Source organism: Merops nubicus, unplaced genomic scaffold, assembly GCF_000691845.1.
Source record: "Merops nubicus isolate BGI_N331 unplaced genomic scaffold, ASM69184v1 scaffold10532, whole genome shotgun sequence".
Taxonomy (NCBI): domain Eukaryota; kingdom Metazoa; phylum Chordata; class Aves; order Coraciiformes; family Meropidae; genus Merops; species Merops nubicus.
Window position 1 is genome coordinate 7,369 of NW_008592865.1, and position 24,195 is coordinate 31,563.

Genomic DNA, 24,195 nt, shown 5'->3' on the forward strand with positions numbered 1-24,195 from the left:
CGCGTACTGGAGTATCCGTGTCAGCGAGCGGTGGTGGGGAGCCGCCTCTTTCAGCTCTTCCTTCTGTGCGAACGTGACGGATCGAATGTGCTTCCTGCGCCTGATTATAGTGCTGTGGCCGTGGGGCCCCTGAGAAGCTGCTTCGCTCTGCCTCGTGGCCAGGGATAAATTGCTGCCGGGAGAAGTCAGAAGCTTGCTAGTGTAGAGGAACTATGGGAGGATAACGGCTTTGAAGGCAGCTTGCTCCAGTGAGCTTTCTCTGCGTGACTGAAGGGAGAGCAGAAAAGAGAGAAAGTTTTTCACTGGACTTAAGACATGAAAAATCCTGCTTCTGCTATACTACTACAGGATTAGGCTGCTCTCTGTTATATTAATTTGGCAAGTTAACGTCTTACAGCCTTGCCGTCCCTCTCCCAGACTTTCCTGTTTGACAGTCACTGTTTAAACAGTCTTATACTACAGCTGCTTTACAAATAACTATTTTGCATTTGTGAAATGCTGTCCTTAAAAAAGGCAAAAGTTTTGTCAAAATGCAGCGTTTGCTAAAAGCAATATTAAAGCAATATTAAAGCAATATTTAAGCCCTGGAGAAATTGCTTCCTGTCAGCCCCACCTGGTTCTTCTAGAGTATCCACAAGTAATTGCTTGTTTAGGTAACTGCAGCACAGAAGCCTAAAGGTATTGCCTGCCTGGTGGTGGTCCGGATTATTTTGATAGTGGGAAGCCAGTAGGACAAAGTGCACATGGCATCGAGTGAATCAAAAGGGGATTTCAAATCTGCGTGTCCTTTTCTTTCTTCGCCCTCGGCAGAGCCCAGCGCCAGGAGGAGGCAGCGGATGGCGATGCAGGCGCACGAGCTGTTCAGGCACCTGCGTGTGCCGGAGCTGGGGGACGTCAGGCAGTACGTGCGCACCCTCCCGACAAACACCCTCATGGGCTTCGGCGCCTTCGCGGCCCTCACCACCTACTGGTACGCAACCAGGCCGAAGGCCCTGAAGCCACCCTGCGACTTGGCAATGCAGTCTGTGGAAGTAGAGGTAAGCCTCACTTGGTGGATGCTGCTGTTCACCAGACTTGGGAGCTCAAGGTGGCACTGGGAGAGACTGAACACTGATTTACAGAAGCATTTCTAAACTTGTAATGTGGGGGGGGAACATGTTTCAGGGCAGTTTTGTTTTTTCCAGAAATCTGGCTTGAACTCAGTTTTCTGAGTCTGAAAACCAGTTGGAGGGTTGAGATTATAGTGGTAGTAACTAGCATGGGAGAAGAAGAGTTGGGAAAACTGAGCTTCTGATCTGACTGGCAGGAAACTTGTGCATGTTAGAACTGGCGCAGTGTAGTTTTCAATTCCTGGCTGTGTGTTTAGGTGATGACATGAAATTAGGTCTTGGGGTCAGTATGTATGCTGGTGTATACTGGTTAGGGGAGTAATTTTCTGTTATAATACTTAGCTTATAGCAGCTGACAGGTGAGACTCTATATTGGGTTACAAGCACGAAGAGGGCACTGATTGTCCTCGAATGTTCTGTGGAAAGATCTTAGTCCTGCCAAGAGATCCCAGCCATAAAGTAAGTTGAAATTGAAGTACCTCCTGCTAAACTCTGGATATGCTAGCATAGCTTATGCTTTTTAGAAGCAGACAGTTGCTGTTAGGTGGTGTTTTTCAACAGTAATGTCAAATATGGAAACAGTCTGACTGGGAGGAACTGTTGCTTAGAAGCAAATATGGACAACTGATTACACGGCTGGGGTTTCCTGAGCAGCTGTTGTATCATTCCCTGTTCAATACAGAGCCAAGATTTTACTAATTTCATTCTTTGAAGAGTGCCTCTGTATTTCTTTGAGGTAGGCAAGGTGTTATCTCCTTTTGAAGGAGGCAGCTTTGAAAGAATGTGATCTTCTAAGGGGTTACTTGAAAAATGTAGGATTGTAAGGCTCACTGTTTCCTATATTACTCTTGGTAGTCAGAAACTACCACTACAGAATTTCTTCTATATACTTGCAACTGAGGTCTCCCTTTACAGCACATTGTTTGGTATGGTATAGACCATGTCTAGTTGTCCTGTACCCCATACAATTGATGTTACTGCTTGTGCTTAAGAGTAGATGTGACTACAAACTGATGTAAACAAAGGTGGCTGAGCCCTTTGAAAGTTCCACAGTTCACAAATGTTTAGCAAAGCAAATTCTTGTCATAGCTTCAAATTGGGCACTTTATTTCTTGTAGAATCTTCTCTTGGTGAGCTTTCCCAATGCTGGCAGCAGCCATGTAAGCAATGGGTGGGATAGTCTTGTAGAGCAGCACGTGTTGGTGGCTGGACTAAACTAGCAGTGAAAGCTTTATAGCTGTGGAAGGCCTCACTAGTCAGCATAGACTTGGAAGGTTGGAGTTGGATTGGTTTACCATTAGAAGATGGTAAAACAGTGGCTCTTAACTGGTCACAAAACCAATGACACATGCTTATTTGCTTGAAACTTTTGACAGCAGTCTCAGTTGACTTCATTTACCTCTTCAAAGTTGCTCATCACTACTGGGTTCTGTGATTGAAACCATTGTTGGGTGGTATGAGTCTTCACTGAACTAGTTAATGCCTCATTGATCCACAGAGTACTAATTAACATTAGCTCTCTGATCAGAGCAAGGTTAAGTATAACAGCATTATTTGTCATTGCCTCTTCAGAAAATGTTTTGATAGCATGACTGAATAGTAGTAAAACTGATTGATTGTAAAAAGTAGAAAAACAACTGATTGTGTTAGCATTTCTTGGTGATGAGAGCTTGAGCTTGAAAACATGGTGAAATGAGCAAGATCCACCCAGTTCTGTTTACTGACAGTTCAGATACAGCCCTTAATGTAGTGTTGTAAACTGTACCAACCAGTAATCAGGTGAGAAGGTTCTGAATCAAGTTTCAAATGTCTGTTAGAATAGGTACTTCTATAACAGTAACAGGACTGTAATAGGATGCTTGGGATTAAGTTTCTTGCTACATTTGGCTTAACTTCACTTGGCTTACTGTGTTCTTTTATACGTGTGTTAAGATTGTCACTTCTACAGAAGAAAAATAACAAATCCTGCTGTCAAATTGTCATAACATTTTCCTGGCTAAGCAATGCAGTATTAAGGTCTAGAGAGTAGGCAGTGTGCTCCAACAAAGGTATGTCAGAAGGAAATTCTATTCTTTCTTTTAATATCTAATCTAACTGTTCATTAATTATAACAATTTTGAACTACAAATAAGCTTCTGCTTAAGTCTTACTTAAGATTTATATCTTTGGCCTCTAATAGAGCTAAATTAAGTCAGTAACTGGAGTAAGTTTTCTACATGTTCTGATAATAAATATTCCTAACTTTATATGGAATGAAAAAGATCTTATATACTGTTCTTCCAGGTCATTTCCCATCTCTGGAAAGCTTTGATTGGGTAGGCCAACACCCAGTGGCCCTCTTGAAGAATCACTGAATAGGCATAAAGATTACATGCTTAGTTGAGTGTGGGTGCAAAGAGTTACTGAAAGTATCAGCTGTTTTAGAGTAGGTGCCACAATTAATATGTGGAGTATGATCTTTAAAGTATGCCTACTACAGTTCCATTTCACTGAAAGAAACTGTCTTGTCTTCAAAGCTCACAGCCTGATCTCTCTTCAGGGGAACTCCTCAGAGGTACAGGTGAAAAGTCCTTCAGGATCCACTTGAATCCCTTCCCTGTAGGAGGGGGGACAAGATTAATGAAGAGTAATTCTAAATAAGGTCTGACTAGTGAGACTCATGCTGTGCTCAATCATGCGATGTATTGTTCAGAATTAGTGCTACAGTAATGGTAGAAATGAGGCATTAGTCCTGTTGAGCAAAGCTGCTGCACCTTTGATACCTAGTAGTAGGCACAGTCAAATTAAGTCTTGCTTTAAAAGCCCAAATATTCCTGTTGGGATCAAGTTCTGCTAAAGCATGTAGGAGGATGGGATATAAATAAACTAGCCTGTCAGTGTTTTCTAGTAACAAGAGTTTGGATTTTTAAGTCTGGCTTTTTACTCCCTTTAAAAGACATTCAAATATGGAGAGAGGTATTGAACTCATGAGAACTTTTAAACCTATTTCCTTTCTCCTGATACACTACTAGACCTCTAGCTTGCCTTGTCTATCAAGAATCACTTGGTGAGATGTGTGCTTGTTCCCCTGTTAAGACACCAGTTTTAGCTGTTGTGTGCTTACCTAGGGATTAGCATGCTTAAAATTATATCGCTGGCTAGAAATCTCTAGTTTCTACTTCCTGCTGCTCTGAGTATGCATGTCGATGACCTAAGCACCACTTGCTGGTGTAGGCACCCTCTCAGGAGAACAAATTATATCTCTTGCCTCTGAGGCATGGTGGAGCCAGGTCTGCTTTGATGTTACTGCTAATCCTAAGCAGCCTGTGCCAACAAGAAGCAAACCTGTGGCTTGAACAAAAGCATTTCTTTTATGTGACCTGAATAGGCATTGATAGAGTAATATGTGCCTCTGCTGTAGAATAAGACTGTTTCCCTCAGCTGCTGCTCTTCTGAGCCAATGACAAAGTTTTAGTCCATGTCTAGCACTTGCTGTGTAAAGGGTCAGTTGCCTGTAGCTCCAGGCCTGAGCTGCTGCAAGCCTACATACATGAGTAACCAGAGGCTGTTCTCACATTAAGAAGACTTTATTGCTAGGCTCCTTAAGAATTCTCTGGTAAAACTGACAACCTTTTTGACTGCTTGCCTTTGTACTGGACAGACCCGTTAGATTCCATTCAAACAACTTGTGTGAAAACAGGCAAACATTCCAGTCCTGAGATTCAGATGTTTGTTTGTAATGACCAGTGTTTTTTAGAAAACTTCGCTGAGAACAGAACTTTCCCTGATACTGCACAAATAGTCTCAATAAAGGGCCCTTTGGACAGGCTCTTAAAATACAGTTCTTGCTAGTCTCAAGCAAAATGTAGACCAACACCATAATACAGACTAGTAGATGAGCTCAAACTGGGAGCATAAGGTCGGGTCTAAATGATCTTTGGCATTTCTAAGTGTATTTCACTGCAGTTTTGAAGGAATAACATTGAGCTTGTGATGGTCTTCAGCACAGAGCTAAGTGTTTTTCAGCAAAACTTGCTCTAGGGCTGTTGAAAATTCAGTTAATTTCACTTTACTTTGGGAAGAAGAATAAAGTAGGCAGAACCACAATTTGTTTCCCTTTACTGAAAGCTCATGAGACCTTGTGGGGTCTTTTAAATAGTCTGTTCCTGTTTCTATTTTTCAGAAGGATAGTGCAGTCAGGCTTCTATCTAATCAGTGTGCTGCCTGTCTGATAAGTCTCACCCTCACCTTTGGTTAGTGCCTCGGGCCTTGCAAAAACTGCTTTTATAGTGCTGAGTAATAGGGTGTGTGAAGAAAACAGTAGTAGCTCTGATGAGAAGAAAAAATGTTTCTTGGCGGTTGCTGAGGAAGGGCTTGGGCTACTATATTTCACCTGGAGCAGGAATTGTAGCACATCAAACATGGTAGTGATAGATTATGCTTGTTGAGATTACCTGTGAATGTGGTTACAAACTACACTGTGTGGTCTTCCCCAGGTTAGCTCCAGAGGTGGTAAATCTGAGGAATCTAGAAGCTGACCTGGGTTATCCAGGATCTGTGAGACCAGTGCATTAAAGCAAGCAATCTTGCTTTGAGACATGTGCTAGTGATCTGTTCATTTCCTTTAGAGTAGATGTTGGTCTGAATGAAAGTATGCTCTTGTTTCTTTTTCTAATGTTACGAATTTGTAGAGGTAAGCCAGTCATTAACTTGTTCTGGATCATGATCACAGTGTTTCAACTTACTGTCAAAGGTGTGGCAAGCACTGCATTATGCACAGCATTTTGCTAAAACAAGTTAGACTTGTTTTAGTGTTAAAATTTTTTTTCCTCTGATGTGCCTTTAATATGCTTTTCTGTGGACATGGTTAACAACATCTTCTGCACATAACCCTGTGTCTGTGTACCTCATACGTGAACAGATGCTCTCTGGTATTCCAGGTGCTTTATAAACAGGAAGAGAAACCAGTGTCTGGGAATACTTGGCATTGTGAATAATGGCACAGTTTTGGCACAGATTTAGTTATTTCAAGAGCTGACTTTGAAAGCATCAGGAGTTGACTGTGATCACCAATAGCAACTCTTGAGCAATGTTTATGCAAGACTTTCCTGTGTCACCAGTGAGGCTTTTCCTGCTAAGAGCTTGCTTGTAGTTGTCTGTCATCATAGCAGGACTAATAAGTATGACCTAGTAGTACTTGCATAACTGATTTGTGAAACTTGATTGATATAAAATGGGATGATCTAATCACTCTGAAAAAGACTGTTAAAACAGTGAACTATTAAATTCTTGTGTTAACTTCCAATTGTAGACTATAAATACTGACCTGCTGAAAAACAGTGATTTTAATCCTTAAGGCAGATTTGTCTTGACTGCTTCTAGATCAGGAGGAAACAATTTCTGGAAGATGGAACTTTAAATTCAATTAAAGGACTCAGTTTATCTGGAACAGTATTTTAGTTATGAGAACACTTAGGGTGTTGTTACCCAGCCTTAAAATCATTCAGGCTTTGAAAGCACAGTTTGAATTGTGATGATGCTTTGCCATCTTAATTGGAAAAGCAGATTAGAATCTCAGCATTAATACTGTGTCTAGAGAGCTCTGAGGCTGGAGTGATTTGGAAAACATGATGGAATTAGTTATGCTGCATACTGCAATGAAGTAAAACATTTTTGAAGGTAAACCCTGTGTCTAGTAAGGAGTGTCAAAGGGCACTTTGTCATTCTGCTTTGTTATGTGCTGTCATAGGTAGCTGAGGAAGATGATTTTGCCTGAGAGGTTTTTGTAAGAGGGACCAGTCTGACTTTATAAACAGTGTTCTAGTACTTCTTGCAGAGCTCTCACTTGAGGGTGGAAAAAAAACCCTGACGCTCTCTCAAGCAGAATTTGCCAAGGCTGACAACAAAACACTTACTGGATGAGGTGTTTTTATTCCCTCAAGAACTTCCTGTTAATTCCTAACACCAACAATTGTGTCTAACCTTTCTAAATGTTTTTTTTAGGGTAGTGAGCATGCTCGAAGGTCCTCTCTTCTTCACAGCGATGAACCGCTGGTTTACTACTACGATGATGTCAGAACAGCTTATGATATCTTCCAAAGGGGTTTGCAAGTATCAAGTAAGTCTAAAATTAAAACTACTTTTCAGCAATGTATCAAGAACTAAAGATCTGGACTCTTGAAAGTTGGGGATAGGAGGTGTCTACCTAGCAATAAGTTAAATGTGTATGGGATGTGAACTTTCTTGAAGGCAACCTTAACTGTGACCTCTTGTGAAGCAGGGTCATGTGGATGAAGTAAGTCACTGATGTGTTCCTTAGCCTAAACCTCTGTCCTTCCCCAGCTTTCCTCTCTGCCACTCTAAAAAAGTTTTATCTTCTGAAGGTGTCTGCAAAGAACCTAGAGGTTTAACACAGTCGAGTTAGTGTGTTGTCAGGACAGGAGTCAGGGTTAAATTTTGAGTACCTTTTGATTTATCTTTTCTAGATAATGGCCCATGTCTAGGTGTTAGAAAACCAAACCAGCCATATGAGTGGATATCCTATAAAGAGGTGAGTAGCCTCTCTAATTTAATGCTAGACCTGCTTTTGCTTGCTGAGACCATTGTTAGAAGATCCAGTGATATAACAGATCTTAATTATTTAGATGCTTTAAAGTAGCAGCAGAATATTGCAGAAAGGTTGTAGTTTGTATTAAAGTATTTTAAAGGAACAACCTCAGATATGTGCAATGGAGAGATAGTATCTCCTCTGCTTACTTGGTTTATGAATTGTTTTATTTCAGAGTTTATCTTGGCAACTTTTATCTTCTTGCTGAATTGTTTAGAACTTGGACACTGCCTCTGAGGGCCGCAGCTTTGAAGTAGTATTCAGGAACTCAGACTGCTGCTACTTTAGGTGCTTGCTTCTGAGAGGCTCATTTTACACTAGGAAAAGTCCTGTATCTACTGATGTTATTTGTGCTTCTTGACAATGTGTCTCCATCCTACTGAATAAGGGTTATATAGAGTGCTAACAGATATGCTTCCAACTAGTAGCATGCTCCTTCATGATTGCTAAAAATACCTTTATGCAGGTCTTTTAACAGCTGTGCACTTTTAGGTCATTCCTGATTTAATCACTTATTCTCTTCAAATTTGCTTAAACCTTGTGTATTGCATACTGTTAAGGTTATTATACACATTTTTTTATGGAGCTGATCTCACTTTTTCCAAGGTGATTTTGCTGGACACTTGTTACGTGCAACCTCTCCTTAATAAAGCTTTGATGTTTGAATTATGTGACTAACACAGATTCAGGTCATGTGCTATATGGAAAGAATTTAGAAAGTTGCCTTCCCAAACGTTTTGTAGAGCTAGCTGGGTTTTGCCTCCTTTACTCTCCCAGTTTTTGAAGGGAGAGATGTTGTTCCCATAGGCACCAAGCAAAGCAGAAGGATGGCATATGTAGTGCTTGTGACTGAGCAGAAATGTAATGCTGAGTCATGCCAGGGTCTCTTCTGGGGTTTAATACAGATACAACAAACCAGCTTCTCTCTGGATGTGAGTGTAACATGAAAACTTTACTCTTTCAAGTCCAAGTGGATTAAGTGTCTTTTCTGCTGCATATGGAGTGCAACTGTAGCATCTACAATCAGTGCAGTGTAATAGCACTGCCACATTTAGGTTTTCAGTCAGAGGACATCCATAATAGCCTAGAAAACTTCTGTCTGCTTCATACCAGTTATTAACTGCTTTTGGTAAGATGGATGGTAAAATAATGTTGAGGGGTGTGTACTGATGAGCCTGCTCTCAATTTTTTTTGTCTTCTCTCTTTTGCCCTTCCAGGTTTCAGATAGAGCTGAGTGTGTGGGCTCTGCGTTACTCCACCGAGGCTTCAAACCGTCTCACACTCAATATATAGGCATCTTTTCACAAAACAGACCTGAGGTAATTCAATTGGCAGTGTGTGTCTTGGTGGTCTAGCTAGTATTGAAGTGGACCTCTCTTATATCTGTTGCTTTTTGGCCGTGTACTAACGTTCCCTACCACGAGTCCATTTGATGTTAGGAAAAGGCTAAAGGCTGATGTCAGACCCACAAGCCAAAGACATGGCATTTTTAGCTAAGAAACAAAACTGCTAATTGGCACAACTGTTAGTGTATTATTATTGTGGTTTTGTGTGCTTGTGGTTTTTTCTCCCAGACCTGAATGCAGAAGGAAGAGAATCAGGGAATCCATAAGAACTTAACCAATTCTGTTCTCTTTCTAGTTCATAGAGGAGGCCTGTTTAATGGGAAGCTAATGCAGAACTTAGTGAATGTAATCACTATTTGCTTTCTCTTAAAGTGACATTGGAGTACAAGGTAATTGAAAGTGGTTGGAAGTCACAAGGAGGTGTTTAAAGCCTTCAAAACCCAAATAAACACTTACTGATTAAATATTTAGGTGAATAGAAAATGGCTAAAGGTGATAGAACTCTCTCTGACAGAGGCCCTGGGCACAAAGATTCTGGGAAGGAGAACTGCTGATGAAGGCAAAAATAGAAAATTAACAGCAGTTTATTTAAAGGGGCAGTGAGACAAAAGAAAATCACACAATTAAAAAGGATTCCCTGGCAAAGAAATTATGAGCTCTAGGAGAACTAGGGGAATACTTAGATATCTAGATTAGTGTCTGTCCATTTTAACCCAGAAGTGCTTCTAGCTTGCTGTTTCTAATTATTTACTGGATATTTCATAATGGTTTTAAATCTATTTAACAGAACTGGATTTTGCTAACCTATTATGTGCTTGGTAGCTTGAGACAGTACTTGTTGCTTTAAGCTAGTTCAATCCCAACCTGTGTTAAGACAGGAGACTGGTTCGTGAGATTTGTCAAAAATATCCTCTTGATATAAAAACTCCCAGTTGTTATCTAGAGCCATCTACAGTGTTGACAGAGAAGTTCTGTCGTTGTCTCTATCCTGGACAACAGCTTGGTGTTGGATCTCTTCTAATTTCAGTTTGTCACCAAGTCTTGCCTGCTGTCATTAAAATGTGAGCTGTGTGACAAGTGACTGTGACCCCTTTCCTCCTCTTCCAACCTCCACCACAAAACCCCCTAACTCTAGCCTTGTAGAGGCGAAGAAAAACTTTTTTTCCAGGCTCTTAAATCTGCAGTAGTTTGCTTGGTTTTTCCTGGTGAAATTCTGGTTCTAACAGCTACAGTTTAATTTCTGCAATGAAGTCTGGGGTAGTTCCAATGAAGAAGCTGTTAAATGACACGTTACAGCCTCTTGAGTTGAGTCTCCTGTGCTTATGACATTATGAACTGGAAGTAAAAAGGGGAGATAGATGTCAGTTTGAATTGTCTCTACAGACCTTTGGGTGTGAACTGTTTGGCTGCGGGGTTAGTGAGTTTTCTGAAGGAGACCACGGTAGTGTGGTCTGCTTCTAGTTCAGAGACAAAATGTGCTTGGCCTGCATTGCTCCAGCAGGCTTTGAGTTGGGTCAGGAATGGCCTGGAAAGGCTTATTTAAACCAGCAATTTTAAAGCTGGGGTTTTCCCTGCTGAAAACTACTGGATGGGTGTTGTGACATCCCCAACATAAGCACTAATCCAGACAGGAGATCGTGAAGTTTTTTTGTGTGAAATGATTCACATTTGTTAGCTCAGGGAACAGCTGCTGGGGAAATCCCCTAGTGGGGAAAATCCTAGTATATTACTTGCTTAAATATTCACTTAAAAAAATTAAACTTGGATTTATAAATAAAAACTTTACTTTCTGTTTGAGTAACTGGAGAACAGATGATCTCTTCTGCTGGCAGGGAAGCTGTATTTTGGATTGAGCAAACAGGACAGTGAAATATAGTGTCCCTTGCTAGTTCAGTCATGTCAGAAAACAAACTGACACTTTCAGTCTGTCTGTATTTAATACCAGTTGCTTGCTTGAGCCCTGAGAGAACTCAGATGTCAAGGTTTGTTATGTGTATTTAACTACTCTAAACTTTAGAAGCTAAATGGAAGAATGTCTTCTTTCCATAGTCCAGAAAATAAAGATGCTGTTTGTACTGAGAATGATGGTGTGTGAGTGCTGTTGGAGGCTGCAACAGGGAGCTTTTAGCACCATATGCAGCTTCTGAAGTCTACTGTAGTAGGTCCTCATCCTCTTAAAATAACTACTAAAGTTCAGGCTGCTGAATAGCAGTACAGCTGGCATAGGTGTGCCTGTGTAGACTTATCAGTATGTCTAATGTCTGCATGAAAATCTAGTTACCTGTTTGCTGCTGGCCTTGTGCTAATTTTATAAGAAGTCTTTTTGGACAAAAGGTGTATAACTTGCCTGTTGCATAAATGCTTTCAGGGAATTTTTCTGAGTTTAAGGCTGTTTTATTCAGTAGAGAACTTGGTGGAGGAAAATTGCCCCTAGTAAAGTTCATAAAACAGATTTAGCAACTTTGTTAACATGACCTCTATTTGATATTGTATGGAATAACCAGCTGAATGATGCTTGAACTTGTCATTGTACAGGGGTGAGGTAACTGGCTAGTGTCCTGCAAAAATATTGGAAAGTGTGACAGTTTAGGGGTGGGGAAGGGAAACAAGCACCCTTGTTAATGCAGTCCTTCTTGAATTGTAAGTTCTGGTGACTTCTGAAGATGCATGTTTTGCTCCTGTAACTGGAACTGACTAAAGGTACTGTGTCAGAGAAATTTTGCCATTCAACTTCAGTGGGAAAACCCCAAAATGTTACAGTTCCACTGACTTCTTTCTTCATTTCAGGAGTCACATGCTACCCTGTAACTGGTGTAGCTAGTAGCTATTTGGCATAGCTTGTAAACAGCAATCTGGAAAAAGAATTGCATTGCTATCTTATCTTGATGGTACTTTGGATGAAATCAGGCTTGCTGTAAAGCATCATCAGCTTGCATCATACAATATGGCTGCAATACCCATTCTGAGTACTGCACTTGTTAGCAGGCAAATCCTTCCTATTGCAGCTTGCAGGGATGCAGTTGTTTCTTCTACAAGTCTTCAGATTAGATTCTCTTAAACAATGTTAGTCCTGAGAAATGGTGAGAAACTTTCTGGGGCTGGCTTTCCAAAGGACTTCTAGTTTAACTGCGTAGGTTGCGTGCATGATATGCAGGCAGTGTAAAGGTAAGAATACTGTGTATGCATATTTAACGGGTGTCAAGATGTGAGCAAGACCATCACTGATTCTTGTACCATGGTAACTGAATGCTGAAGGCTTTGGCTACCTTGATAACATAAAACCAAGAAAAAAAAATATACTCTTACTCAATGTCTTTCTGTTAATAGGTAAACTAAGGGGACAGTTAATGTTGGCTGTTAGTTTAACCACGTAGGTTGCAGGCAGTGTAAAGGTAAGAATACTGTGTGTATGCATATTTAACATGTGTCAAGATGTGAGCAAGACCATCACTGATTCTTGTACCATGGTAACTGAATGCTGAAGGCTTTGGCTACCTTGATAACATAAAACCAAGAAAAAAAAATATACTCTTACTCAATGTCTTTCTGTTAATAGGTAAACTAAGGGGACAGTTAATGTTGGCTGTTCTTCAAAAGTACTTAAAATTACTTTAAGGGGCAGAGTTGAATTTTTTTATTTGGATACTTTACCATAGCTTCTTATTGTTTGTTGTTTCTTTCCTCCTTCTGCAGGTAAAAATTTAGTAGGTCTTCAAAGTAAACAAATGTTACAAACTGCCCCTTTCTTTCTTTAGGAAGACTTGTCCAAATGAGCTCTGTCCTATTAGCTTCCTTGTTAGGATCCAAATGTGAGTCTTTCTTGGAGGTCTGGTACAATAAGCAAACCTAGTGACTTGCCTGTCATCTTCTTGTGCAGTGGGTCATCATTGAGCAGGCATGCTATGCGTTCTCCATGGTGGTGGTGCCTCTCTATGACACGCTGGGAGCTGAAGCCATCACCTACATTGTGAACAAAGGTAGGACACTTTCTGTGGTTCAGCAACCGAGCCTGTGGTGGCAGAGCTGGCTGAGGGCACAACTGTAGCCTTCCTCAGAAGTCATCCATTAGGATGTTCTGAAGTACATATGGATGTAGTCTAAATTCAACTTGTCACACTGATAATGTTGTTCTTTTACCAGCTGACTTGTCATTGGTTTTCTGTGACAAACCTGACAAGGCCAAACTTCTGCTAGCCAGTGTGGAGAAGGGGGAAACTCCAGTACTCAACACCATTGTTATCATGGAGCCTTTTGGCACAGAGCTTGTGGAACGTGGCAAAAAGTGTGGGGTGGAAGTCTTTAGCATGAAAGAAATAGAGGTAAGCACACTTGACCTATTTCACTCCTTTCATCTCATTTACTTGTGGAGGAAGATGATGGTGGCTGAACAGGTCTTAGGACTGAACAAAATGTGGTGCATTAGTTTCAAAACATGTAACTGTCTTTTGGATTGAAGCTTACACAAAAAATATTTTTTAGAAATGGAAGGAAAACAACTTACTAATAGTATTTCAGTGCTCAGACTGTAAAAACACAAAATGTAAAATGCCAGGGTAACAGAATGAAAGCTTGTTAACATTGCCCAGACAGAACATCAGATCTGAGTGTTAAGGCTCTCCTGTGTGAAGCACTAACGTGATCATTATATGCTGTGGCTAGTAAGTCAGAAATACTGATTTCAAAAAGAGCCTGGGAAGTTCTGGCCTCAGAAAAATGGCATCTTCCACCCTACACTGAATCTTCAAAATATTTTCTTGGGTTGGAAGAAAATGGCAAGTAAAGTGTTCCAGGGTCAGCTTATAGTAATACATGGGAATGAGACTTCCATGTTTGGGAAGTAGAAACTGTTTTGATTAGTGACCTAATGGTCGTGTCTTGGTTTTGCTTTAGTTATTTTGTCTGTGTGGATCTCTTATGCAAGTTTATTTCATAACTTCACTCATTACGTGGAGAACTCTGTCCTGGGATCAAATTGCATGAAGTCCATCTTCACTTTGAGATTATGAAACTAGGTTTAGCTTTGTTCCAGCTGGAGTTGTGAAGGCTTGGCTCACTGGAACTGGAGTGTCTCCAAATAAGTGTGCTTGTCTTGTGCAGGTGTCAGTAAGTGGTGTGAAATAGTTCATTTCACCAAATTTGTTTTCACATCAGTCTTATGCTGTGTTGACAGGGCCACCTTCTGGTAAAGATACAAAAATGCCAGGATGCCTTTTTAAAAGACGTTAACTGTATCATACCTAAGTAGCCTCAGCAAGATGGCCAGGGTGAAATGGGGCTGAAAACATCGTGCAGAGTAACATATATATCTCATTAGCAAAAGGGTTTAGGTTAAATTTAGAAAAAGATTGTCCCAGCTGCAAGCTTGTACACTTTCCTTGAGTTGAACTCCACTATTTGACAGAGGAAGATGCTTTCCACTGGATCTTCTAGCTACAGAAAAACAAACTAGGATATGAATGTTAACTTTAACTAGAAGTTTCGAATCTTAAGTGGTGGCTGCCAGTAGTAATTCTGAGGTTTAACACTACTTGATATTTGGATTAATGCTGTATTACTGAATCACAGAATTGTTTTGGTTGGAAGAGGCCTTTAAGATCAAGTCCAACCATTAACCCAGCACTGTCAAGCTTACCCCTAAACCATGTCCTTAAGCACCAGGTCTACATGTCTTGTAAAGACTTCCAGGGATGGTGACTCCACCACTGAGCCCTGGGGAACTCTACTTGTGACCATTAACGAGTTGGATTAGGTGGATTATTAGGTGCTCCAAGAGCCTCTTTTCTAAATCTCAGAAGTTTGGGAAAACTAACTATTTCTAATAGTGTTTCAGTGAGCAGGTGTAAGTTTTGTCCCTTTAAGGGTTAGAGGATTTTAGTGTATCCAAAAGGCAACTATGCACTGTTTGGGAGCTTAGATTAGAATGGCTATTTCTAGCCTTAAGTACTTGTTTTCTGAATTTTGGGCTTAAATTTATTGTCCAGATGTGCTTTATGGGTTATGTGACCAGTTAGTGTGTATCTCCCAGATGCCATGAGCTTGGTTTCTGATGCTTAATGTCTCTGTGCTGTGGTTACTTTGAGCTGAGTAGCTGTGAGTAAATGGCTCAGTAATAGCAGGAGATGTTGGAGTTCTGTTGTAGGAGATAAAAAGTGTGTGAAGATCTTCGCTATATATTCAGGAAATACCAGGTCTGCCTTGGCTCCAGCCTGTTCTGATTATTGAGCTTCTGGTGGTACTTGAAATGCAGATCTGTTTTGAGCAGACAGCTGTGTTGTCATAGTGGCAAATCTTTATGTAATGGCACTGTCTCAAAAGGGGAACCTTGCAGGTATGGGAATGTTGACTGGAACTTGGACTGGACATTCCTTTTTCTTAAACCTCTTTGGGTAACCCACAAGGTACATCATACATATTAAAGGAAGTGTAGGGCTAGTGAAGGAATGCACAGTGCTATTGTTGTGTGCTTGGAATGTAAAGGTAATGGTGAAGTTGATGTGTCTGCCTTCAAAGGGTGCTTCCAAAGCTATACCTAACAAAAGGTCCACTTTAATTTGCATAAGTCCTTAAGCTACCATTGTTTCTGTTTTTAAATAAGCATGACAAAGTCTTGATTTGAAACTTTAAAGCTTACGGATATTGAACATAGCTTTGTAAAGTCTTGATTTGAAACTTCAAAGCTTACGGATATTGAACATAGCTTTCAAATCTTTCCTCTTAATCATTATATCCTTGATGATAAAAGGACATTCTTGGCATCTGTTCCATTCTACCTAAAGAACTGACATCATGGTGCAGGAGGCTGAATAACTGTAAGGAGGGAGACAAAGGAAGAGGCTCTGGAGTAGAGGATCTTGTGTTCTCCACTCTTCAGTATGAAGGGAGTGGAGTACAAATCACCAGTGACCCTTCATGGGGAAACTTGGTCTCCCCTCTCAAGTAGTGACATTGGTCCAAGGTGTTTAGTGAGATGAATCTTGCTTCATCTCTTCATCAGTTATCAGTGACTTCTGCATGAGTTATAGGATTAATAGCTTGTGGTGCCTTGTCATAATACTGCTTAACCTTGAGCTGCTCTGGTGAGTGACTTCTGGTCTACTAGCTGGAAAAAAAAAAACCTATGGGTTTTAGATTAGTTATCACTTTCATATTTGTAGAATATGGTAGTTACACATATATCTTTAAAATGTCCTTTAAAGCCTTTGTTACTATTTGGTTAAAATGCCTTAACAGTATAAGTAATGGAATATTTTGGTGTTTGGTAATGTTAGTGTAGTAAATTAATAGCAAGAAAGTTACATGCTTATGTCCAAACTGTCTTTTTTTCTGTAGGAGCTGGGAAGAGCACACAGGCAAAAACCTATGGTAAGTATGAAATCAATTCAAGTGACAATCTGAAACTGCATAGCATTCTATAGATCAAACTAGCAAATCTCCCAATCTCCCATAGCTCAAAAATAACACTAGTATTTCAGTGTTATGTCCAGGAAAATCTTTTTTTCCTTGCTATCTTAACCATACTAATACTTTCTTAACTCTCATAGCCTCCAAAGCCAGAAGATCTAGCAGTCATCTGTTTCACCAGTGGAACAACAGGTACACCTCATTACTTTATGCAGAATTTATTATCCTGTATGTGATTAATTCAGAAGCCCTCCTACTTTTTTTTCTCAAGACACTCCCCTGCTGCTGCATCTTTTTGGCAAGTAGTAGCTGGGGAAGTTTTATGGTAAGGCTCCCTTTAATTTTTCCCATTGATTGATAGAGTTGGAGTATTGGAGGGTAGAGGTCCTACATTTTTGGGCTTGAAAATAAGTACTGAACCTGTATTTCCATTGTAATAAAGACTTTGCATCAGACTATAGACTGTCAGTTTTTCTGCAGTCTTTTTTTGTACCATATTGGCAAAATTTGTTCCTTAGCTTTAAGCAACCTTGCTGTAAGACCAGAACAGAGACTGTCTAGATGTCACACAATTTGACATTGGTGAATTAATACCCAGCACTGGCAGGGAGCAAAAGGGAAGAGTACAACAACAAGCTACATCTTTAAAGAAGATGTGAGAACAGAAATTAGTCTAGGTTTGATAGCTGAATCTTCACAGAAGTGTTGAATTTTAAGTTGAGAGAAGCTTATCCAAGAAACATGACAATTTCTTAAGAATTTACTCTCCTTATGAAATTGGAGGACTTCAGCACAAACTTACTAAACTGTTAGCAGCTATTTTTGAAAGTGTTGGCAAGTTCTCTCCCTTTGTTTAATGGATACACAAAGATATTAATGTAAAAGAAGGGACTGATTGAAATGCTATTAGATTAGTATTTTACCACTGCTTGGTAACTTGAAGGATCTAAAAATTTCACTGTTGCTTCCTGATGTGCTTCTTTCTTAGGTAACCCCAAAGGAGCTATGATCACTCATGAAAACATAGTCAGCAATGCTTCAGCTTTTGTGAAAACTACAGAGGTAAACAGCAAAGGTCAACGTTGTGGATTTGCATGAAGGGAAGAATCTTGGGAGTAAAACCAATATTGAAACCTTATTAACTTTGATCTTACTAGAAGTTAAGACTAAAGTGAAAATGTAACTTGACAGCACTTGACTTCTGACCTAGCGTGGGCAAATGTTTACTGATTTCTTTTGTCAGGGTCAAGAACCTGACAGACTTATTTGATCTGATCCAAGCAAAAAATGCTGTAAGGATGCTCATGTGGATCCACATTACATTCTGTTACAAGCTTGTAGTTTGTCATTAGTGCAAGCTCTGTCAGAGGGTTTGTATAGAGGATAACCTTTTCCACTGAGGATGGGAGGAACTGTAATGTGTTTAAACACCAAAAAAATACTTAAAGCCCTTGAATAGATGAGCAAGCAGTGTGACTTTGGTTTTATTTGATACAGTGTTAATTTTAGCTTACAGTAAGACTGCTAAAGTTCATCTACAGGTTAGCTAAGAGTTCTAACACAGGTGTAATTAAAGATACAATTGTACTTCCTTTGCCAAGTACTCTGCATATAGAATCACTTGTGAATTATGCAACTGGTCTTGCAATTGGATCATGGAATGTACTTTTGATATTGACCTTATGGCAAATTCAATAAGCATCTTCTTATGTAAAAGAGGGTTAAAAACGTGCACGCTTTCATAAGGCATACTACTTTAAGCTTTTTTTGTTTCTCTCTCCTTCCCATTGTATATAATGGAACTTTCAAATGTTTCTTATTGCAATTTGTTTCTATTCATAATCATATGAATGATAAGTTGTAATCATCTGGTCACTGTACTCAACTCTAAAAGGTTACCTTTTCTGCAATGTGTGTTTACTTATGCTAAAAGTCATTACAGTAATTTTCTTAATGAAAGAAAGACAATGTAGCTTTGCTACAAACCTGAAGTGAGGGCTGTGGTCTAGAGTATGGACACTAGATTTCACTGCTATGTTTAAATTGGGCAAAACAATAAAATTAAACTTAATTTTGCTTACACTTTCAGAAAACATTTATGCCTTCCTCTGATGACGTTCTGATATCATTCCTGCCCTTGGCTCATATGTTTGAGCGAATTGTTGAGGTAAGCATCTCTGTTGTTCTGAACTACTGAGAAGCTTGCTCTTCTGACAGAGTGCATGTCTCTTGAATCCTAGTGATACACACTACTCCTTTTTGACTTTTGCACATGTGTATAAAAGTTTGAAGTAAGGTTTGGGTAAACAATAGCCAGTGAGTACTAGACAATTTGTTTCATGCTGAACTATAAACATTAACCTTTGAGCTAGGGTTAATAAGAAACTTGTTTTCTAGAATGTGAGACATTCCTTTAGCACACAAATACTGCCTAGAAATTCTAATATAATCAGTGCACTATTAAAAATCCATGGAATCTTCTAGTCTGCAAATTTTGAAATTTATTTTAGAATATGGCATCCTGTTTGTAATCCTGTAATCTAAAGTTTGATTAATTTACCATTGCTTCCAGGAAACTTCAATAAGAAGAAAAGGATTATGTTTGAGTAGAGTTCTCTTCCAGGAATTGAAAATGGCTCTTAATGCCATTTAATGACAAATTTTGAAGTTCTTCTGGACAGCTTGCTTTACCATATAGCAAAACCTGGGACTCCATTTGTGAGGTTGAGGGGGCTCATATTGTTTTAATACTGGCAGTCTTAAGGACCTCTGAGCCCACAGTCTGGTGTGCATTACTGAAAGAATGCAGTTTCCTCAAACTTCTTATGTACAGTAGAAGCAGAGGTATTTAATTACTGTGCTTATTGAAACAGAATCAAGACCTGTCCCTTAGGTGAGATGAAACAGACTGTGCAAGTGTGAAAAGGCATGTGGAGCCAGAAATTGTCCCATGATTTCAGTCAGGAATCCTGAACTTTCTACCAAAAGTGTGTGTATATATACACATATTAATATGTATAGATGCATATGTGTGTGTAGGTATGTTATGAAGACTAGGAATTGAGCCTAACTGATGTATACAGGTGCCTGTAAGCTTTCAGCACTTTCTCCTGCTAACCTGGGCACCAGATATACTCCTGTGTCTGTTTTACTGATGCCTGTCTTACAACAGAAGGTACAAGGTCTGTAGGTAACAGCTCTGCTCTCAATCATGCAGTGGAAACAGGATGGGAACTTGTGTTTTGAAAGATAAAATGAGAAGAAAGCATTTGGATCTCAGTATTCCTCTGCTGTTTGAGGTGTTTACAAAGTAGGTGATTACTTGTATATTCACATAAGGAGATTAAGCAAGAACACTTTTGGTAGGAAGTAGAGAAGATTTGTTGCTGTTTGGGGTAGGTATGAATGCAGGCTCCACAAGAAGCAGTCCTTAGAGCACTACCTCTAAGTTGATGTTTGCTGGGTTTTGGCTTCCTAGGAAAAATAGAGGGTCAGTGAACTTGACAGGACAAATGTGTTGTCATGTAGCAAAGGTAGTTGCTGCTCAGTCCATCTGGACTGATGCATTTTCTGCTTCAGCAGATGGTGGCAAAGCACAGGTGAAAGGGGAAGTGACACTTCAGCATGTCTTGTGCAGAGAAGATGGGAGTGGATGGCAGGTGATGAAGGAACAGATGTAACAGAGGAAGCAGAAGAAATACAAACAAGTAGCTATAGATAAACACAGGAAGAGTAAAGATGTTAAAAAGAAATTAAACCCAAACAAAATAGGAGGAAAAGGAGGCATACTGGTGGTGGGGGTGAAGCCTCTAGACTCTTAAAAGAATATAGAGCACAATAGGATTAAGTTTGCTGCCTTTGGGGTAGGTCTAAAGTGATGTAGAAATGAGCAGTGGCTCTCCTAGAATCTTCTAAAGAGCATTTTGATCACCTAACAACAAATCCTCTGCTCACGTCAGTCCTTCGAAATGGGAAGGAAAGCCACAGTGCAAGAGAATGAAAATCAAATAGCATAAGGCAGGAATCTCTACTGGCTCTGTAAATAGCATGTGCTGACTTTAAATGCAGAATTTCTTAGTATACAGGGAACAAAGGTCTAGTACTTCTGAATAAGCTTGTAAAATATTTGAAATGAAGCTCTGCTTTTTAATCTTGCTACCTCTGAGTCGATGGCATTGCCTTTATTTGGCTAACTGCTGTTCTTAGTTTAGGGGCTTTTGTGCTACATCTTAATTCTATCACAGTCATTGGCCAGTGTATGCTAGTCATGTCTTGCTACTTGGTCTTTCTAGTCCTATCCTATAGTCTGAGAACGCTGCAGAACTAATCCAGAAGCTTGAGAGGATTTAAGATGGATCCTCTACAGTCCACTCTGCATAGGACGCTTCCACATGTAGAGCTAGAACACATCATGCATCTGGGATTTTCAGAGTGTTTACTTTTTTTATCAGTGTGTGATTCTGTGCCATGGAGCTCGGATAGGATTCTTTCAAGGGGATATCAGATTGCTTATGGATGACCTAAAAATGCTGCAGCCAACTGTATTTCCTGTAGTACCAAGGCTGTTGAACAGAATGTTTGACAAGGTAAGTCTACACACGAGTCTAGACCTGTGCAGGGTTTTAAGAGAGCTCATGAAGCCTGTGCTGCCAGGGTAGGAGTAACTTGTGCTCTGGGGTGTCAAACTGGCATGCAAAAAAAGATTGTATCTAAGCACTTAAACCACCAAGAGTAATTCTGCTTGTATTAAATCACTTTCAGGCAGCAAATACTAGTGTAGAGAAGCCTGAGTAGGCTTTATTAATGACTTAAGGTTTTGCCCTGAGCAAGTTATTTAAGTCCAGCGTACAGTGTGCACATGAGGCTGAGCATCTGCATGCCACGCTTTTAGCATCTGACTCATGGAGTGGAATGTGCAAACCAAGGTCAGGTGTTGGCCTGTGTTTGTGGCCTCATGAGAGTTTCCTACACGGCAGCCAGTGTTCTAGCAGGGAGAGCTCTGAACCAGCCAGTCAGGGGTGCTGGGGAGAGGGTGTGTCAGCAGCCCCAGTCTCTCCTGTCCTCGCTGCTTCTCTGCTCAGGGTCATCTGAGATAGGAATTCAGAAGTAGATTCTCCTTCTTGGAATTCAGATTTTAAATCATCCTTTTTCATATGGGATGACTAACTCTTTTTAGGATATAGCCAGAAGAGTGGCAGGATATAATAAGTCTTGTGACTGCTAAAGAAATGGCAGAACTGTCTGTACTAGCTATGTGACAGTACAGTGCTCTGATCATGAGACTAGAACAACAGTAAGTAATACAAGATTGTTTGGCCCCAGGAAAAAATAGTGCAATTCTGATCTGTTTAGAGGGGAGGAAATCCTGAGACCAGACTGTAGTGTTTAAAATATAGCCCCTCATTCTGCTCGTGCATTCTGCACTGAATTTTGAGAAGCAGAGCTAAAGCTTGAGACATTTCCTTCCATGATGTCCTCTTGCTTGTTAACTCCAGTGCCCTGAAGCTTTCATGCTTCTGTGGCACTGTTTCAACCTCACCCAGCCTTGGGGTAACCTAGCATATGAGGCTAACAAATAGGAAATTGGGGGAGGTGTAGTGCTGAAGAGCTGCTGGGTCTTTCTCTTTCCAAGTGAATATACTAATCTGTGGTTTGCTGTTGAGCCCGCTCTGCAGCTTCCCGAGAACAACTGGAAGGAGCCTTTGAAAAGCAACCTAAAAAGCAAGTTTATGTATGCAAGACATCTCCATTTTGTATTTCTGAGGGGACCTGCATCTCCTCAGAAAACCTTGTATTACTTTACATGTTATGATGGTGTGCTTTTCAGGATATGCTGAGATTGTATTCAACTTCCAGTTTTGATAATACTGGAATAGAAAAGTAAAACATTCATTTTCATTCATTGTAATGAAAAAAACTCTACAATGAAACTGCATCATGCAGTTTGGGAAGCAAGAATTAGGTGCTGATTTTGGACATCTCTTGAACTGAGGCAGAGGCCAAAATCAAAATCCACAAGTACTTCATATAGAATTAAGATGCCTACCAACGAAGGTTGTTTAGTTTACTTTGTTTCCACTGTTAAAAGTGTATGCATGCTTTTGTAAGACAAAGGAAATGGCAGTCTGAGGCTTCTAACCACAGATCATTTTTCGTACCAGATTTTTGGACAGGCAGATACTTCATTAAAGAGGTGGATGCTGGATTTTGCTTCCAAGAGGAAAGAAGCAGAACTCAGAAGTGGTATAGTTAGAAATAACAGTTTGTGGGATAAAGTCATCTTCCGCAAAATACAGGTATGCTTGAAACCCTCTAAGTTGGCAATTGCTGCATTTCATATGAATGGTTATAATCTAGTACAGCTTTCATCACTGATTAAAGACTACCTGGCTACTCAAAAGACAATAAAAAGACTGCTTTGATTTTCAAACTTTTTTTTGTTTCGATTCCTGTTGTTTGAACAATATCGCCTGTGTTAGGGAAGTTGCTATAAAACAGTCTGGTGCTTCTTTCTTATCACTTTGAAAGCAAACACTGTCCCTCTGGAGGAGGAGTGCTAAATGTGACACAGTGCCACTAGCCCCTCCTGCCCCCTTGCTGTTGGTCACTAGTAAGTTATGCCTGCTGTTCCGTGGCACTCACTTGCTGTGGCCTTAGCCTTGGTTGTACAGATTGCCCCTGTGGCTGCTTTTTCAGCACTCAGGATGTAGGAGATGCTGATACCAGGCAGCTAAAAATAAAACCATGATTTAAGCCTTTCAGACTCTTGGCAGAGTCTGCATTGCAGTGACACCATACATCTCTTTGTAGAGACTGTATGTTTGAGATAATGTTTCTTCCTGCCATTAGTGAGATTAAAAACACTGCAGAAAAAACAGCTTGCAATAGGAAGCTAAACTTTAATCTCTAACATTTGTGGGTGACGCTGTATGTGGATAGTGGCTCAGAAGAAGACTTGAAATATATCCAAAATGATTTTGGTGTCCACAGTATCTTGTGTCTGTTGTAGGCAAGTTTGGGAGGTAAAGTGAGGCTGATGGTTACAGGAGCAGCACCTGTATCTGCAAGCGTACTGACCTTCCTGAGGACAGCTCTTGGCTGTCAGGTGAGTTTCCTGGCTTTAATTCTAAAACACAAAGATCTTAATTGTTCCAGCTTTGATGTTAGAGTAGTTCTAGTAGTCTGATTATATGGATAACGTAGGGATAACTCTCTGGCATTCTTCGTGGAGACTACAGAGGTGTGTACTACTTTCCAGAGTTTTCTCTCAGTCCTCGAGATTTCTGTATTCATCCTAAAGTCTTTATTGTAACTGAAGTAACCAGCTGAACTGATTTAAGGGAAAGATTGGAAGGGGAGGAATATAAGCAATAATTGATGTTCTTGGATTAAATTTCTGGGGCTTGGCCTGCTTACAGAAGTATTCAAAGCTACTGTAGAGAATGATATTGTAGTGTTGTTGCTTTGAAGATGAGACTGAGGAGAATCAGATTGCACAATTTGCATTTATCTTCAGACCTTCTGCAATGCATATGCTTTTAGAGGTAAAATCTGAATAACAAGAGCATGGGATGGAACAAATGTGTTGAAATAAATTTCGAGGGTAGAAAACACTGTAAAATGCGAGGCTTCTGTAACAACTTTGTGTTGTTCAGTAGCGTTAGTGTAACAATGCATTCTGCACAGAAAAGGGCAGCCTGTCTTGTGTATAAGCAATCATAGAGCTCTGATGGGGTATGGGATTACATTCCTG

General features: G+C 40.1%; 1 protein-coding gene across 1 annotated transcript; it reads left to right on the top strand.

Annotated features, from left to right (window-relative positions):
- The first annotated feature begins 842 nt into the window (after window positions 1-842).
- On the top strand, window positions 843-23,628 carry ACSL1 (acyl-CoA synthetase long-chain family member 1). The gene is made up of 13 exons (XM_008935280.1): window positions 843-1,037; window positions 7,092-7,206; window positions 7,574-7,638; window positions 8,913-9,014; window positions 12,919-13,018; window positions 13,182-13,360; window positions 16,371-16,403; window positions 16,583-16,634; window positions 17,431-17,504; window positions 18,532-18,609; window positions 20,894-21,028; window positions 22,604-22,738; window positions 23,452-23,628. Exons 1-13 carry the CDS (start codon window positions 843-845, stop codon window positions 23,626-23,628), a joined length of 1,440 nt encoding a protein of 479 aa, XP_008933528.1.
- Window positions 23,629-24,195: the final 567 nt, after the last annotated feature.

Bases quoted from the DNA above. Each gene is read 5' to 3' on its own strand.
- ACSL1 (XM_008935280.1), top strand. From the start codon at position 843: ATGCAGGCGCACGAGCTGTTCAGGCACCTGCGTGTGCCGGAGCTGGGG. The intron at 7,207-7,573 runs GTAAGTCTAAAA...TATCTTTTCTAG, and splicing joins AAGGGGTTTGCAAGTATCAA to ATAATGGCCCATGTCTAGGT. The intron at 16,404-16,582 runs GTAAGTATGAAA...TAACTCTCATAG, and splicing joins CACACAGGCAAAAACCTATG to CCTCCAAAGCCAGAAGATCT.